Source organism: Bos mutus, chromosome 16 (assembly GCF_027580195.1).
Source record: "Bos mutus isolate GX-2022 chromosome 16, NWIPB_WYAK_1.1, whole genome shotgun sequence".
Lineage (NCBI taxonomy): Eukaryota > Metazoa > Chordata > Mammalia > Artiodactyla > Bovidae > Bos > Bos mutus.
Window position 1 is genome coordinate 17,110,812 of NC_091632.1, and position 17,926 is coordinate 17,128,737.

Here is a 17,926-nt window from a genome sequence, read left to right on the forward strand (position 1 = left end):
AAAAAAATTCCAGTTTGATACTGAATGGCACAATTCCACTAAGCATGTGAACTTGGTGAGATGGCCCAACTTAGCAGACAGGTTGAGGCTGAATTTATAAGTAGATGCCTTAAATAGTGAGGATCAAAAAGTACCTATTAGAGTTTTAGCAATTTTAATTTTTTTTAAGCCTTTAACCCTTATTTTGAGATCACCAGAATTTTGATACATAGCAAAGGCATTGCTTTCAACACGAATAAAAATTAAACAGTGAACTTCTGATTGTCTTGGAAATATCATTTGTTTTGTTACCCATTTCAGTCAATGGTATCAATTCTGACCCTGACATCTGTTCCCAGAGTTATTTTGTGGAGGACTGTGAGTCTCCAGAAACATTAAACCTCTTCCCGTGGTGAGAAAAGCCCTTGCTATAAAAAAATTTAACTCAGCTACCGTAGCTGCAACTTGATGTTTGTCAGAATGGAGGCAGAGAGAACAAAAAGGATTCTAAACAGCAGAAGATCCACAAATGTGTCTTATGTAATACAAAATGCCTCTTAGGACAGTTTTTTGGGGGAAACGGTATGGTGGAACATTTAAGAGTTCTTTGGTTAGTATGAATTTTGAGTCTCTGTGTGCAAAGCTATAGGGGGAAGTGACCAAGGATGGACAAAGGAAAATTATATTTCGCAATTCAAAATGGCAGTGAGTACTCACATGCGTTTTTATGAAGTATATGAGTGATGCAGGATAAATACAGAAGCTGAGCCCAGTTAAAAGAGACTGGCCCTCAGATGGTGCTGGCTTCCCCTCCAGTGCTGAGTCTGACCGTTAGAGCATCTCATTGGGTGATGGGACTCAGTGGGTCCCCTGACTTGATGAATGTTCTTTCTTGGTACACAGTAGAAGTGCTATTGAATACCTTCTTGGCGTGGCTTTATGTTCTATTTGAAAATAAGTATGTAGTCTTTTTTAAAATTTTAGTTGTTGTATAGCTGATTTACAGTGTTATATTAGTTTCAGGTGTACAGCAAGGTGATTCAGTTATATAAATACACACACACACACACACACACACATACTTTTTCATATTCTTTTGTCACAGTTTATTGCAAGTTATTGAATATAGTTCCCTATGTGTAAGATCTTGTTTATCTATATTACATGTAGTAGTTTTTCCGCCACCACCACTTTCCTCTTTCATAAGCATGTTTATGTCTGTGAGTCTAGTACGTAGTCTTAAATATTGTGACTTCTAAAGGGCTCTGAAGGGCTTCTGTTTTCACAGAAAGCAAGCCAGGCTATTCCCCAAAGCACCATGAATCACCGGGACATCGCCCGACATCAGGCTTCTTCATCTGTGTTCTCATGGCAACAAGAAAAAACCCCAAGCCGTCTTTCATCTAACACTCTGAAAACTCCAGTTAGGAGAGATTTCTCTGCATCTCATTTTTCTGGGGAACAAGAAGTGACTCCGAGTAGATCAACTTTGCAAATAGGGAAAACAGATGCTAATAGCAGTTTCTGTGATAATTCTAGCAATTCTCATCTTTTGGACCAGTTAAAAGCACAGAACCAAGGTAACTTCTTGAGTTAAATTTTCCTGAGATACTTTCAGACATGACTCCAGACACTTTTAATCCTAGAAAGTGGTTTTGTTAGACCCATCTGTGGTCAACAAACATCCCAGCCTGGTGATATGAAATAGTGTCTTTGGGATAATGAAAAAAGCTATCATCATTAGGAAAGATACCTTTATTTTACTAAAAAGCTGTTGCCATGAAGACTTCAAAAGTAGGGTGAGTGGCTTTGACTTTGTGAAGCCGGGAAAAGTGGTTACTGTTGACATTCCCTGCGCTTCTCACCTGGCTCCTTTTGTGGCCTGTGGAACAAGCTGGTTTTGGCCAGGGGTGTGGCATGTGTCTGCAGAACGGCTTTTCTGTGTGCTGCCAGGTTGGCCATATGGGGGCAAACCTGTAACCTTGGCTGCTGCCCCGCGCTGCTGCCGACAGCCAAGGGTGCCAGGTGGTGTTTGGGAATCTGCTCTGCAGACTATGATAATTTCCAGTGCTGTGATAGATTGAAAATCACCATCAGCGTGCACTGGTGAGAGCTATCGCATGGCCAGTGCCTTTGGAACCAGTATTGTGTATATGTGGGGAGAAAAAAATGAAAAAAAATTATTGTTAATTTTGGCAGTAGAGGAGGTTCACACTCTCTTGCTCTTTACTGGAGGTAAAGCCACTAGAGAATACAGGAGGGTGAATTTTTCACTGCTTAGCACTCATTTGCATTGATACGGGTACAAAAGAAATATTTGTGGGTGTATAAAACCAAGTGGTAATTTTAACACAGGGTCTTATATGTGATACACTTTTTGCAGTTTTCTCAATAAGATACTATTCCTGATTTTAGAAAAGCATTCCCCCCTGCCACAAGTTTTCTGTGAAAACATAAATTTTTCTTCTGCTTTTTATAGGATTTTTGAATACAAATAGCAAAAAAACCAAGTATTGAAATTAAATCCAATTAAAAGCTCTTTTGTTTAATGTGAATCGATTTATATTTGACTCACCAAAGATTTCAGAGTGTGGTAATGGTGATACATTCTGAGTTTAGTTGTAAATTTCTTTGTGAAAAATATGTGTTAATTGAAGTGTGGGTTTTGTTTGTGATTTAAGAACTAAGGAGCAAGATTAGTGAGCTGGAACTACGTCTGCAAGGACAAGAAAAAGAAATGAAAGGCCAAGTGAATAAACTTCAAGAACTCCAACTCCAACTGGAGAAAGCAAAAGTGGAATTAAATGAAAAAGAGAAAGTTTTGAACAAAAACCGGGATGAACTAGTGAGAACAACTTCACAGTATGACCAGGCATCAGCCAAGGTACTCAACTTTTCATTAGTTATTGATAAATCTGCATTTTTTCATACAATTATTTGGAAAGAGTATGCTTAGACTTGTAAAATAAATATTAGTAATGAAGCTTATTAATATATGCTAGGCAGTATTGATTGCAGTTGAATAGTAAGTTCTTTTAGAATTTGGTAGATCTGGGTCAAATCTGGACTGTATATTTTTTAGCTGAGGGACTTGGACAAGTAGCTGATCTCTTACACCTCAGAGGGTGGTGAAGAATAAAGATGTGTATACAACATCTGGCAGGTGCCTGATACGTAGAAGAGGCACTTAAAGTCATGGAGCTTTAAAAGAGGTTTAGGACATGATAGAGTTGAAATGATCTACTCATGGAAACCAATATATACCGTTCTGCCATTTAACCTTTTTTCTTTTTTAAAGTTTTTTCTTTTGTATTGGGGTATAGCTGATAACAGTGTTGTGATGGTTCTAGGTGAACAGCGAAGGGACTCAGCCATACATATACATGCATCCATTCACCCCCAAACTCCCCTCCCATCCGGGCTGCCACACGTCATTGAGTAGAGTTCCCTGTGCTGAACAGTATGTCCTTGTTGGTTATCCATTTTCAACATAGCAGTGTGTATGTGTCCATCCGAAACTTCCTAACTACCCGTTCACCCATCCTTCCCCCCGGCAACCATTAGTTCATTCTCTAAATCTGTGAGTCTGTTTTTGGACTCAATTTGAGTCATTTACTGACTCATTTGACAAATATTTATTGACAGTCTGCTATATGTCAGGCACTGTTCTAGACCTGGGATGCGGCAGTAGCAGTGAGTAAATAGACAAAAAGCACTGCCCTTATGGAGCTTCATCCTAATGGGGGACGTGACGTAAATGTATCAGGCACATCGATAGTGTGCTATATGGAGACAAGTGTAGAAAAAAATGAATTCATTTTATATATTTCTGAATTTTATTTACTAATAATTTGTTAAGGATTCTTGTGTCTATGAGGGATGTTGGTCAGCTGTTTTCTCTTTTTGTACTGTCTTTATCTGGTATTTGTATCAAAGGTAATTCTAGCTTCATAAAATTAATTGGGAAGCGTTCCCTCCTCTTCTGATTTTTTGGAAGATATTGTGTAGAATTGGTGTTACTTCTTTATAACATTTGGTAGAATTCTCCATGAAACTATCTGGGTCTGATGATTTCTTTTTGGGAGTTTTAAAATTACAAATTCAATTTTTTAAATAGTGACAACTATTAAAATTATTTATTTCACATTGGATGAGATGGGTTAGTTTGTGATTTTAGAGTAACTTTCATCTAAATTGTCAAATTTATATATGTGGGGTTCATAGTATTTCCTTATTCTTCTGACTGTAGGTCAGGCTTATTCCCTGTGCATTTCTGATATTTGTGTCTTCTTCTGTTTTTCTCTTTGTCACGACTGCTAGGAGTTTGTCGGTTTTATGGCTCTTTTATTGATCTTACCAAAGAGTCAGCTCTTTAATTCATTGATTTTCTCCATTATTTCCTGTTTTCAGTTTGAGTGATTTTTTTTTCTGGCCTCTGGTATATTCTTCTGCTTGCTTTGAGTTTATTTTGCTCTTCTTTTTCTAGGTTGTTGATGTGGGGTGCTTAGTTTATTGACTTGAGACTTTTCTTCTTTTCTAATGCAGACATTAAATGCGATAAATTTCCCTTTCCATACTGCTTTCACTGTGCCCTTCACATTTTGATATGTCTCGTGGATTATTCAGAAATACCTTGTTTAGTTTCCAGGTATTTGAGATTTTTCTCTTTTTGTTATTGATTTATCATTTGACTCCTTTGCTGTCAGAGAACATATTCTATGATTTCAGTTCTTTTAGATTTCTTGGGGTTTGTTTTATGGTCTAGGATATGGTCTGTCTTGGTATATATTTCATAGGCACTTGGGGAAAAATGTATATTCTGTTGAGAGCAATATTATAAAAGTGTCATTAGCTCCTGTTGATTAAAGTTCTTTGTTGAATTCCTCTTTATCTTTGCTGATTTCCTGGCTAATTGCTTCTAGCAATTGTTGAGGGAAGGGTATTGCAGTCTCCCATAATTGTCTATTTCTCCTTTCAGTTTTATAAATTTTTGCTTCACTTATTTTGCAGTTCTGTAGTTTGGTCCATACACATTTAGCATTGTTATGTCTTCTTTTGGATTGACCTTTATCATGTAATATCCCTTAGTGTCTCTGATAATTTTTTTTTTATTCTGAAGTCTATTTTACCTGGTAGTAATATAACCTCTCCAGCTTTCCTTTGGTTAAAGTGTCATGATGTATTTCTTTCTGTCTTTTTACTTTCAGCCTATCTATACTGTTAAGTTAAAATATGACCTTACTATGAATTAAAAAAATAGCCTAATGTTAGTTTTGTGTGGACAGCACTTAGTTGGGTCATATTTTTTAATCCACTCTTTAATTCCCTTTTAGAAACACTATCTCTATTAATTAGTGTTTTTAGACCATTTATAGCCAATGTAATTATTGATATGTCATGACAGTGGCGCCCTACTCCAGTACTCTTGCCTGGAAAATCCCATGGACAGAGGAGCCTGGTAGGCTGCAGTCCATGGGGTTGCGAAGAGTTGGACACAACTGAGCGACTTCTCTTTCACTTTTCACTTTCATGCATTGGAGAAGGAAATGGCAACCCACTCCAGTGTTCTTGGCTGGAGAATCCCAGGGATGGTGGAGCCTGGTGGGCTGCCGTCTATGGGGTCGCACAGAGTCAGACATGACTGAAGCAACTTAGCAGCAGCAGCAGCATGACTTAAGTTTTACATCTTATTTTTTGTTTTTTATTTCTTTCATTTTTCATTTGGCTGTTTTTATTTTTTCTGCCTTCCCGTGGGTTACTTGAACAGTTTTTAGAATTCCATTTTGAATTATCAGTAGTTTCTGAATATATTTCTTTGTAGGGCTTTTATGATTGTTCTAGATAATGTATATATACATACAATTTATCAGTTTATCAGTGTTGTCATTCTATCAACTCTAATAAATTATTGAAAGTTTGCTTCTCTTTTTGTCCTTCTATCCTCCCCTATTTATAGTATAATTTTCTTGAGCATTTTTTGTATATACATTTAGAGCCACATCAGGTAGTGTTACACTTTTGCTTTACTTGTCAAACATAATTTAGAAAACTGAAGAAGAAAAGGAAAGCCTATTGTATATACATTTATTGTGTATACAAATATTCTTATTCCAAATTTCCTTCTTTCATCATTTCCTTTCTTTGTAAAGAACATCCTTTAACCATTCTTTTAGTGTAGCAGCAAATCCTCTAAATTTTCTTTTGTCTGGGAATGTCTTTATTCTTGGAAGATATTTCTGCAGGGTATAGAATTCTGGGTTAACAGTTTTTTCTTTCAGTACTATCATGCTTTTCCTTGGGTCGCAAAGTTTCTTGTTAATATGCTTTCTTCTCTCTTTTCAGAGCTTTCTTATGTGTGTTTTAATAAAATATGTGGGTTTTGGATTGTTGTTGTTTTGGGGGTTATAGAGACATGTTCATCTCTTCCACCTTCCTGGAGGTGGTAGTCCCACTTCATTTTTAGAATTCCCCTAGTGTGGTGCTTTCCAGAGAAACATTCTCAACAACTTTGGGTTAGATATATGATGAAACATGACCTCCCTTGATCTGTTTGTATATTTACTCTTTGTGCAGTCTGGGTTTGTAATTTGGTTTTCTAAGTTAGACTTGGATTTAAGCCCTGGCTCTGTTGCATCCCAGTTTTGTTACTTTGGAGCAATTTAATTAACTTCTGAGCTTCAGTTGCCTAATCAATAAAATGGTATTAGTAATAATGCCTTTCTCATAGGATTGCTGTAAAGTTTTTATAAAAATTATCACAGACTTTAGCGTAGTACCTGGCATATGGTGAACTTATAATAGTTGTTGTTATATCGAGTTCCTAGTCAATTTAATTCATTTTCATTTGCATTTCTGCCAACTCAGTCTTCTTTTGTACATGAGAATTATACTTATCCTTTTACACATTGAGGGCTTCCCTGGTGGCTCAGATGGTAAAGAATCTGCCTGCAGTGCAGGAAATCCAAGTTCAGTCCCTGGATCTGGAAGATCCCCCAGAGAAGGGAATGCCTACCCACTCTAGAATTCTTACTTGGAGAATTCTATGGCCAGAGGAGCCTGGCAGTCTACAGTCTATGGGGTCGCAAAGATACTGAGCAACTAACCTTTACATGTTGTTTTGTTGGTTTTGGTGTGACAGGATCACCAGATCCTTCTCTCTAGCATATATCATGAGGTCACTTACCAGATCATGAATTAAAATTTTTGAATAGGACAGTGCTGAGAACATAGCTTTGCCTTCTTTCTATTAGAGACTTCCCTCCAGGTTCTTAAGACTCATTTATTCAATGCTTTCTGGATTCCATTTTTTTCTCATAAACTACAAATCCACCTAACTGAAAATTCAGTCTACCTTTCTCCATCTTGTCTCTAAAGATAGTCTGACCTTGTCCAATATGTTGCTGAAATCAAATTATCCTTTGCTTATGCTATTCCCTGATCTACCTTTAGAATTACCTATTAAATAAAATGGAGCTAATTTAGCCAAAGTCAACCACGTGCTTCAGTAAATATATGCTGTTTCTAGTATGCTTCTTTTCCAAGTATTTACACACCATGTGGGATACAAGATTTGAATTCATGTAGAAACAGTGTTGGGGCTGGGCAGCAAATCTGGATTTCATGTTATGGTTAAAAACTCAGGCCCAGAGCACTGAGTCTCTAGGTCTCTGTATACATACTGTTATATACTCTCTATATACATACTGTTAAAGGACTAGAGCCCTGAACCCTTTTTTAGAGTATTATGGAGCATTCATGACACCTAGTGGTCAGGTACTTGTATATGGATGGTGCATCATAAATACCAACATTAAAAAAAAAATCTAAATAAAATATAAATTACTCCTAAAGGCTTTTTTTTTTTTTGTTAAACCAGCTGTTTGTACAATAATAAAGTATTATTGATTCTGAGATCTTGTGGGTTGCAGTTTGAGGGAGTGCCAGCAGAGGGTGCCAAGGATTCATTCATTTATTCTGCCCTGCATGTTTTTTTTTCCCCCTGAGAATTGTCAAAATTTTAGACCATCATTTAGGCAGTGATTTTTGTCTTAGTTGCTTACCACTGTATCCCCAGTGCCTAGCATGGTGCTTGACATTTTTGCTGAGTTCATATTTATTATTGGTAGAAATAATTTCTTTCATACTTTTCCTTAGGGGTTTAAAAATTCAAGAATGATAAGGATAATGACAGAGGTATCTTAATGTTCAAAGCAGTGAATTAATTCGAACTACTGGCTCAATATTTTACTTCTTAAATTCAGGATCTTGAAAGTTCTAATATTTGCAAGATCAGACCAGCTTTATCTTTTAATCTTTGGTTAGTTAATAATTGGTGTTAGGTCTTATGGGAAATTTTTACATAGTGTTTTCTTTTCCTCTTTGTTAAATTTCTGATAGTTCTAAATGGGTCTATAATGAGTCTCAGAGAAATATATTAGTGGAGAGATTTGCCACACTGGGGTACATTTTTGGATCAGGAATTCTCCCCCAGCAGTGTGAGTTGTTCTTATTCTTTCCTGGGAATTTAGAGTTGTTTTGTAGGGGAGTTCTAGGATTTGAACACCACAGGGAAGAATTAGAGGAATGGGTTTTAACACTTTGAAGATTTAATTTTAAAGAGGATCCTAAATTTCAATGTAGTTCATGTTTTAACAGTTATTTTAAAGATAACTGGCTATGTATAAAAAAGAATGAAATAATGCCATTTGCAGCAACATGGATGGATCTAGAGACTAGAAGTACGTCAAAGACAAATATCACATGATATCATTTATATGTGGAATCTAAAAAAGATCATACAAATGAACCTATTTGTAAAACAGAAAGACTCACAGACATAGAAAACAAATATATGCTTACTAAAGGGGAAAGTGGGGAGAGGGATAAATTGGGGATTTGGGCTTAACAGATACACACTACTATATATAAAATGGATAAATAATACAGCACAGGGAACTATATCCAGTATCTTATAATAATCTATAATGGAAAAGAATCTGAAAAAGAATATGTGTGTGTGCATGTGTGTGTTGTTGAATCACTTTGCTGTATAGCTGAAACTAACATAACACTGTAAATCAACTATAGTTCAATTTAAAAAAAGAGATAACTGGCTATGTAAAAAGGCAAATGAGTATTCTTTGTGTTGCCTTTGGCAGCTTGGTTTAAAACCCATTGTGATACTCTCTGGAGTGCTGTGAACTTCCAAACATTTAAAATGACATAGTGGGAGCATTGTGGAGAGATGCATATTAATATTTAAAACTTCTCACAAAATCTATTATTCTTGAAACAGACTACGTATGAGGATAATAGGTACCCTCTGGTTATTTTGCAGCCTCTAATTTACACAGGTCAACATCACTGCATTTTAACCTCTCATTTCTGTACGACAAAATGTTAGGTGACTCAATATTCAGACACACTGATTTCTTTTATGGCACAACTTATGAAGGGTTTATTTAAATAGCCTAATGCAGGTTTATATCCTTGCTGATATTTCCCAAATATAAATTTATGTGTGCTAAAATAATTGTAGTAGTTTTGGTATTTGGCTAATTGTTTTAGCCCCAACTTTGTATGATATAAAAAAGTCAAAACACAATGTTTGAACTTGAACCAGATCATGGGACTAATTTTTCTGAAATTCAAAATGTTTGCTTCTTTCCAAGAATAATTTTTGTTTTGTATTGAACGTCTTAATTTGTTTTAGTGTACTGCTTTGGAACAAAAATTGAAAAAATTGACTGAAGATTTGAGTTGTCAGCGTCAAAATGCAGAAAGTGCCAGATGTTCTCTGGAACAGAAAATCAAGGAGAAAGAAAAAGAGTTCCAAGAGGTAAGGTAAACGGATTCATGAGGAGTTTGTCCAGAAGGCTCTTGTGGTGGTTTCCTAGGTTGATCATTTGAAAAGAGGAGTGTCTGTCATCATTTGGGATGTTCCACTAGAGGGGAAATGCTGTGTGGAAAAGGTTACTATACTTTCCTTCACACTTTTCCATCTTTCAGTTTTTGATTGGAGAAGGGCTTTAGAAATTTTTTTTTAATCCATGTTTTCTGATTTGTTTGAAATTTGATACCAAGTAGAAAAGGATTGGAGAAGGCAATGACACCCCACTCCAGTACTCTTGCCTGGAAAATCCCATGGACAGAGGAGCCTGGTAGGCTGCAGTCCATGGGGTCGCTAAGAGTCGGATACGACTGAGAGACTTCACTTTCCCTTTTCACTTTCATGCATTGGAGAAGGAAATGGCAACCCACTCCAGTATTCTTGGCTGGAGAATCCCAGGGATGGTGGAGCCTGGTGGGCTGCCGTCTGTGGGGTCGCACAGAGTCGGACACGACTAAAGCGACTTAGCAGCAGCAGCAGCAGCAGAAAAGGATTGTATTTCTTGTTTCAAACACTCTGTTTTGTAAGGGAAATTATATTACATTCTACAGCTGGTTTTTTTTTGTTTGTTTTTTTTTTTACAAGTTTTCTTTGTTTTTTAATTTTTTGGCCATCCCCTGTGGTGTGTGGAATATTAGTTCTCCAACCAGTGATTGAACCTACACCTGATCCACCTTGGAAGGTGGAGTCTTCACCACCAGTCCACAGGGGAGGTCCTTCCAGCTGTTTCTAAAGTCTGTGAGTTGGCAAATACATTAGAAAGGTGATTAACGTCTAGGGGGAAGAAGTTGGCAGACAAGTTAGGGCTGAAGATGCACTTGGATAAATCTTGGTATCAGTTTCAGGTGAGTTAGCCTGGAAGTAGGTCTGTAGTCCTTCAGTGAGAGTTATTGGAATTGTGAATCTGGTGTCCCTGTGTGGTTATCAAGGTTAATTGGTGGCATCTACTTTCTGTTATTCTCAATGGTCAGTGGTGTTTTAAGCTCCCTTTTTGAGTGTGTTGATTTCTCAGTGGAGTTGTGACTGGTTGGCTCTCAGCTCTACCCTTTTGTCCCTGGGTACCTCAGAACAGAGGTGATTCATTTAAGATGGGGATGAGGTGCCAACGGGCCAGTTTCCACGTGTTCTCCTGGGGGACTGCTTCCTCTTCCGCTCAGAGACCAGGATCTGATGCCCGGGACGGGTGCTAAGGCTGCCTGTGTTGGTCATCAAGTAGATGCCGACTGGCTCCATCATCTCCTGTTCTTTCAGAAGAGCTGTGCCTGGAGGATGTCTGGGTCTCGCCCTGGGCTCTCCCTTGTTAACCAGCGTCTGTTGGATGCGTTTGTCTTTCACTTTTTAGGAGCTCTCCCGTCAACAGCTTTCCTTCCAAACCCTGGACCAGGAGTGCACTCAGATGAAAGCCAGGCTCACCCAGGAGCTACAGCAAGCTAAGAACACATACAACATCCTACAGGCTGAACTGGATAAAGTAGGGTGCTAACTTATTTCTCCCTCCTCCATAACCTCCTCCCCTACGTTTTAAAATAACGTGTCATTTCTGTACCAATAGGATTCCTTTAAAGGAAAAAAACTTTCCTCACTTTCTGTAGTTATTAAAGTGGAGAGCAAACTGAACCTCTCTGGGTCTGGGTGTTCTCACTTAGAGAAAGGGAACGCTGAGTGGGGATCTCAGATCTGAGGGTCTGTGGGCGTCTCTGATATTCTGGTGGTTCTTGGTCATGCCGCCACATGGGAGCTCTCCTAAGTGTGTATGCCTCCAGTCAAAGTGCTAAAAAAATTATAATTTACTTTTTTAACACCCACTGCACAAATGATTTCATCCAGATTTATGGCTTTCTGACTCTTCCGTGTGATGATGACACCCATATTTAAATCTCCAGCCTGGATGTCTGGTCTGAACTTCAGACTTGGGGGTGTGCATCCAATATTTTCACTCATGTGTTTAACAGGCATTTCACACTTAACGTGTTGTTCTTTGCTTAGTCTTCCTTGTCCCAGTAAATAGCAATTCCATTCTTCACATTGCTTCGGTCAAAACCTTCCCATCATCTTCAAGTCCTCTTTCCTCTCATATGTCAAAGTAATTCCTTAAAACTCTGCTGACTGTACCTTTATTTATTCACACACACACACACACACACGTACACTTGAGTGTATATTTGCATGCATGTGTATATATGTGCTCTAATACACATCATCACTCACCTGGGTTTCTGTACTAGCAGAATCCTCCTGTGCCAGGATAAATCTTTATGAATTATTTATTGGCTGTCCTCTAAGATTAAAAAAACAATAAACATTTGCAGATGTATAATTGTTTTTTTTTTTTCTTGCTTGTTTTAATTTTTGTCACAAAAGGAAAACTGTCTGAGCTTTGTCCTAGTCAGATGTTTTGTAGTTGATGTGTTTTCCCTGCCACTGGGTACTGAGGTTTGTGTGGCACCATTGGTCGGATCACTGGGCAGATGAACGTGTATGGGCTGATGTTTCTGTAGCACAGCTTCCTGCATGTGACATGGATGGCCTCTAGGGCATATGTCTTCTCACACGTGACAGGGTACTTCCAAGCCGCCCTCCAGGAAAGTCGTAGCAGTTTACCTGACACCAGGTATAAGAGGCCTGTTACCTCCATCCTGCTAGTAGCAGACAGTCCTGGTTTTAAAAATTTTGCCAAAGAGTGAAAAATGTTATTATTTTTTAAATTCACAGTTTCTTAATTACCACTGAGGTTATTTCTTTCAGAGGATGACTTGCCATTTGTCTCTTTTGTAAAAAATTTCTATTTCTGTCCTTTGCTCATTTTTAAATGGGCTTGCTTTTTTGTACATTGAATCATAGCTATGCTTTATGTGTTGTATTTTGGGAATATCATTTTTATTCTGTTGTATTATTGCAAATGTGTTCTCTCAATTTGTTTTCCCATCTTTTGTTGTTGTTTCTCGTCTCATTTTTTAAACAAATTTTAGTTGTTTTATTTCTTGTAGTTAATTTTTTCTTTTGTGATTTCCTCCCCAAACCCAGCTGTATTCATCAACGTATGCTATTGCCAAGTGATGTCATGGGTTAACATGATGGTATTTTAAGTTCAGCTTCTAGGACCATGTTAAGCTATAACATATATACTATGTCTCAACCAAAATAGATTGCTTTCATTCTTATATTCCATGACCTTTTTATTATTTAAGAATTTAATATTATTTAAGAATGAATAGCTATTGAAAAGTTAAAACAAAAATGAAGCTTTGCCTTGTTTTCTCTTTGTAGGTCACATCTGTAAAGCAACAGATAGAAAAAAAATTGGAAGAGTTTAAGCAAAATTTCAGCAAAACTGAACAGGCCTTACAGGCAAGTCAGACCAAGGAAAATGAGCTGAGGAGAAGCAGTGAGGTAAGGAGCAGAGAGCATTTATTTGCTTCTGTGTGTGAGGAAGTGCAAGGATTAAAGAATTTCTGCACCATTTTCCCCACATAGTGTTTTTCTTTTTTATTTGCTAGAAGTATTACAAAGTGTTTTGTATATAATCTATGACATAGAACATAAGTGGTTTTTTCACTTTCTGTTCTGATGTAACTTACTAATAAGCATCTAGCAATTATAGGAAAACATGACTTGTAGTAAATCCGTTTGGTACTATTCTTTATTATTTTAAGATAGATTTAGACCACCTGTGAGATGGAAGGATGGAAGAAAGCACAGGATTTTCTTTTCTTCTTTTTATTTCCTTTTACCTTTAAAATGTATCTACTTTTGCTAGGCCTGGGTCCGCACTGCACGGGCTTCCTCTAGCTGCGGGGGCTTTTCCTGTTGTGCCGCGGGGCTCTGGGGCACTCAGTCTCAGCGGTGGCAGCACACAGGCTCACACAGTTCCTCCCTGGCATGTGGGATATTCCCGTACTAGGGATAGAACCCGTGTCCCCTGCAGTGCAGGCAGACTCTTAACCACGGGACCACCAGGGAAGTCCTGCAAGGGGCTTTCTAAGTGAAAAGTAACAAAATTGGTGAAGGTATGATTTAAGTCCCCTTTCCAAAGTGATAGACTTAAATAAAGTTTTTTTGACAGATAAAGGGTTTCTAGATTTAATATTGTTACAAAAGCATTAACTAATAACTGTATGACTCTGGCTTCAACAGTCACACACTGATCTTCATGTGAAACATGTGCAGGCACGGGTGGTGGTGTCTTTGTAGAGTCATGGTCATGATACACATGGTGCATGAGGTTTCCCAGTGACGAGGATACGAAGAGTAGCCTGATAGTGCTTCTACCAATAGATTTTATCCATACTTACTTTAATTTGCTTCTCTCTGAATTTATTTAGTTGCTTGGAGTTTATTTTAAAGGACTCAATTAAAAACCACTTAGGGACAGTTCGTAGGCTGAAAACAGTTTGAGTAGAGCCGTAAGTCAGCCTCATAGTCTTATGAAGAAGCACAGCAGAACAGTAGAGGTTGCTTCTCCATCAAATGTCACAGGGAAGACTATTTTTCACTAGTTTTTAAAATATTTTTAAAGTATTAAATATTAAATCTTTTACATATCTAAAATTACTTGTTAGATTATACAGTTTTTTTTTTTTTTTCTCTGTAAGGAACAGTGATTTATCCAGGTGAGGCAAGTCTAAATGTATTTATCCTCTCAGCTTCAAAAAGTGTATCGGTTCTAGAATCAGAACATCTGTCAGTGGCAAAGAAGAGGTTGTTAAAGCAGCTATAGCCTCAGAAGGGTAATATTGCTGGAGAGAGGCGGCCCCAGCCCCAGCCGCCTGAGTAGAGGAAAGCTTCATATCAGATGATGGTTTCATCAGCAAACGTTTTTAAATGGAAGCGTTTGTTTCAGCAAAACAAATGTTTGCCTTTTGGCCAGTGGGGACCAACCAACAGATGCTTCTGCTAACATTTCCACAGGCAGACTGGCAGCGAGCTCTTCCCTCTCTGAGCTTCCCTTTCAGCCAGGAACTCTCCTGCGACTCCACTGGCTGCCTGGTGGAAACATTTTGTAAAAGTGATCGTCTGGTTAAATGGGTCCAAACACTTTTTAAACGGTTTGTCGGGCCAAGGCTGCATAGCGAGCTGGACATTTCTTGCAGGTGTTTCTGAAGACTCATGCGTCCCTGCAGGGTCTGGTTTGTCAGCCGAGGAGCTGTCCACCATGAACTCGAGCTGTGCTGAGTTCAATGCCAGTCATGTTTTGCTCAATATTTCATAAAGTTCTGTGTCAGTGAGGGCAGTCATGGAGGTGTCTAGCACAGGGCCAGAGAGCTCACTTAGAATTAGTCTTCAATGCATGTTTGTGTTATGTGTCTTCTTTTGAGAATAATATCAAAAATTCAAAGGGCTTAGCTGGCTCTCACATTTTGAATTGGGATTGGAATCAAAAACAATCTATCCAGTTTGACACGGGTATAACTTTGTGGTAAAATGGTGGCTTTAGACGAAGTGAGATCTGAACCTGCTCTGTGGCCTTGGGACCGTGACTTACCCTTTCTGAGTTTGACTTGCCTTGTCTTCATATGAGGACTAATAGAACCCCTCCCTTTTCAGAGTTGAATTAATGATTAAATTAAGTATTGTATGTCAGGTGCTTAGACTTGTGCCCAACCCATAGGGCCCTTTGGTCTTGATAACTGTTAGAACTTTTTTGGTGTGACCACTGTTTGCTGTCACCCCGAGGCACAGAAAGTGATGAGCAAAGGACACGGCATTTGAGATTTTTGGCATTTAAAATTATAGCCTATTCTAGGCTATCACTCTGGGTGTCTTTCTGTATCTAATTATAAGTAAGTGCAAGCAAGTCTAGTGTGCTTATAGGTTTTGGATGCTGAAATAATGTGACAGTTGTACCGAAATGTTCCTTGTCCGTGTTTCGCAAACTAATATGCCACTCACAATGAGAAATTATCAGTAGTGGAAACGTGATTTAATGGCCCAATCAAGGGTAAAGTTAACATTTAGTATCAAAGTGAATGGAGGGTTTAGCTAGGCTGCTCATCCAACATCTAGTGCCAGCCCCATAGCACTGGGGTTCGACAATCATAAACTGTCATTTGACAGCCAAGATGAGGGAACACTTGCTTGGGGACCTTCCTGAGCGTGGGGACCTGTATGACACGGGGTCCTCTAAGGGACCTGGTCTGGCAGGCGAGAATGATGAGGCGGAAGGGGAGAAGTACATCTTTTGCATACATCCTTTGCGCCAGCCGGGGATGTTTTAAGCTTCATTCCTGGGTGCTGTCACAAGATGCCACACAGTAGCTGAAATGTGTTTTGTCTGGCCCTAGGAAATGACACTTCCCTTGCTGCTTCTAAAACCAAAGTTGATCTGGGTGGAATTGCTTGCTAAGCTCTAGTGCTGGCTTGTGGTTATAGGGATTTTTGTTGTGTGTTTCCAGACTGGTGCCCAATTTTTGAATCATGTTTGGTGGCGAGAGATGCCTGGGAGACTGTATCCTTGTATGCTTAACTCATTGTTGGTAATGAGCTACCCAATCAAGTCTTAAGTGGCTGTAAGCTGTGCAGAAAACTAATTGCTGATGGATGGCAGCCTACAGCTTCATTTGCAGATATTCATTTTCTAAATTCTGGCCTTTTAAAATTCTTGGGTTGGCCACAGCCAGAGCATGATAAGCCTCAGGGTCCCGGGGTTGGCAGAACGTTTCTTCATTTGAAACAAATATTTATGGAGCTAATGCCAGAATAAAGGCACGTTAATCTTTCCACTGGGCTTAGTGTTCACTTAAATGTCTCCAGTTATGGACATGATGGATAGAGATGAGCAGACACATAAACATAAGTTGTCCCCCTCCCTCCTGGGGTCCCTCCTTCCTCTTCTTTTCACCTTCCTTCCTCCTGCTGGGATGCACCCAGCTTTAGCTTTCTGGCCACACCTCTAAATGTAGATGCCATTTGATTCAATGATTTTTTTAGAGCAAAAAATACAAGTTGCAAAATGTATCTTAGATGGTTACATTCTAGTTGCTCTCTTATGTGAGCTCATTTGGCTGATCTTAACATTGAACACACAGAATCTAGCTGCTGTTGAATTTTAGGAAGAAACACTACTACTAATGCCCCGCTGCCTGCGTTAGAGTGAGTTAAGGTATTTTTCCTTTCATATCTGTGATCTAATTTGAGTGGGGATTATTCTGAGTCTGAAGAACAAACAAGTGATTACACATTCTCTAGTTGAATGAAGCTCATTTAAGTCGATCACATCCTTGCACCTTAGTGATCATTCATCCTGTGCAGAATTTCACAATGACTGGTATGAATGTCAGTTTTGACATGAGTCAGTGCGGGCCTTTAGTTCTGGTGGATCTCTTAATTTGATAGAGTCTCAGTTGAGCACATGGAAAGGAGGGAGGATCAAGACAAAGGAGACAGAAATATAAGTGCAGCGGGCTCTTAAATTTTGATGATGAAATGAACATATATACACGAACACAGCAGCCGCCAGCAAGTGTTCAAGTACTTTGTACCAGCCAGATTCTCCCTCTTCTTGAATTTGGCTTTGCTACATCAGTACCCATCTGCTGGTAGTAACCAGACTGATAATTGAAGGCAGGCTTCCAGCACCACGTTGCCAGGGCCATCTGTTTTCTAACGGTGCAGTAGGGTTTTGGAGGATGGGTCTTAACTGTTTCTTTAAGAATTCAAAAATTCCCTTCTCAGAGGAATATTTTTCTAAGTGTGTTTGTGTGCTTTTAAAGTTCGGCTTATGAGTCTCCCCTCCCCACACCACTCCAAGGATGGGGGTTGCGTAGTTCTGTCAGTTTGTCATGATACATGCCAATTCCCAGTGATCCAGAAGGTGCCATATAATGTAGGTTGAAATAATTAACAACTGTAACATCATTGAAGGTTGAACAGCGGGTTGAGGAATATGGATAGAGGATTTATAATATTTATTATGCAAGTCACATGGTTAATAAGAAGCATTTTTATTCGGCAGACAAATACTACTTTGTTTTAAGACTAAGAAAAATAGGTCTCCCTAGAAAATAGAATGAGGCTGCATGTGTCTGTCTGCTATTCTATGGCACATCGATGCACGGCTCT

General features: G+C 38.6%; 1 protein-coding gene across 1 annotated transcript in view; it reads left to right on the forward strand.

Moving 5' to 3' along the window:
* Nucleotides 1-17,926, forward strand: part of CENPF (centromere protein F) — a 62,182-nt gene that overhangs the window by 12,605 nt on the left and 31,651 nt on the right. Inside the window, exons 6-10 of the mRNA XM_070384775.1 lie at nucleotides 1,268-1,559; nucleotides 2,661-2,863; nucleotides 9,692-9,817; nucleotides 11,211-11,339; nucleotides 13,136-13,258. Coding sequence (XP_070240876.1) covers nucleotides 1,268-1,559; nucleotides 2,661-2,863; nucleotides 9,692-9,817; nucleotides 11,211-11,339; nucleotides 13,136-13,258 — 873 coding nt within the window. The remainder of the gene's footprint in view (nucleotides 1-1,267; nucleotides 1,560-2,660; nucleotides 2,864-9,691; nucleotides 9,818-11,210; nucleotides 11,340-13,135; nucleotides 13,259-17,926) is intronic.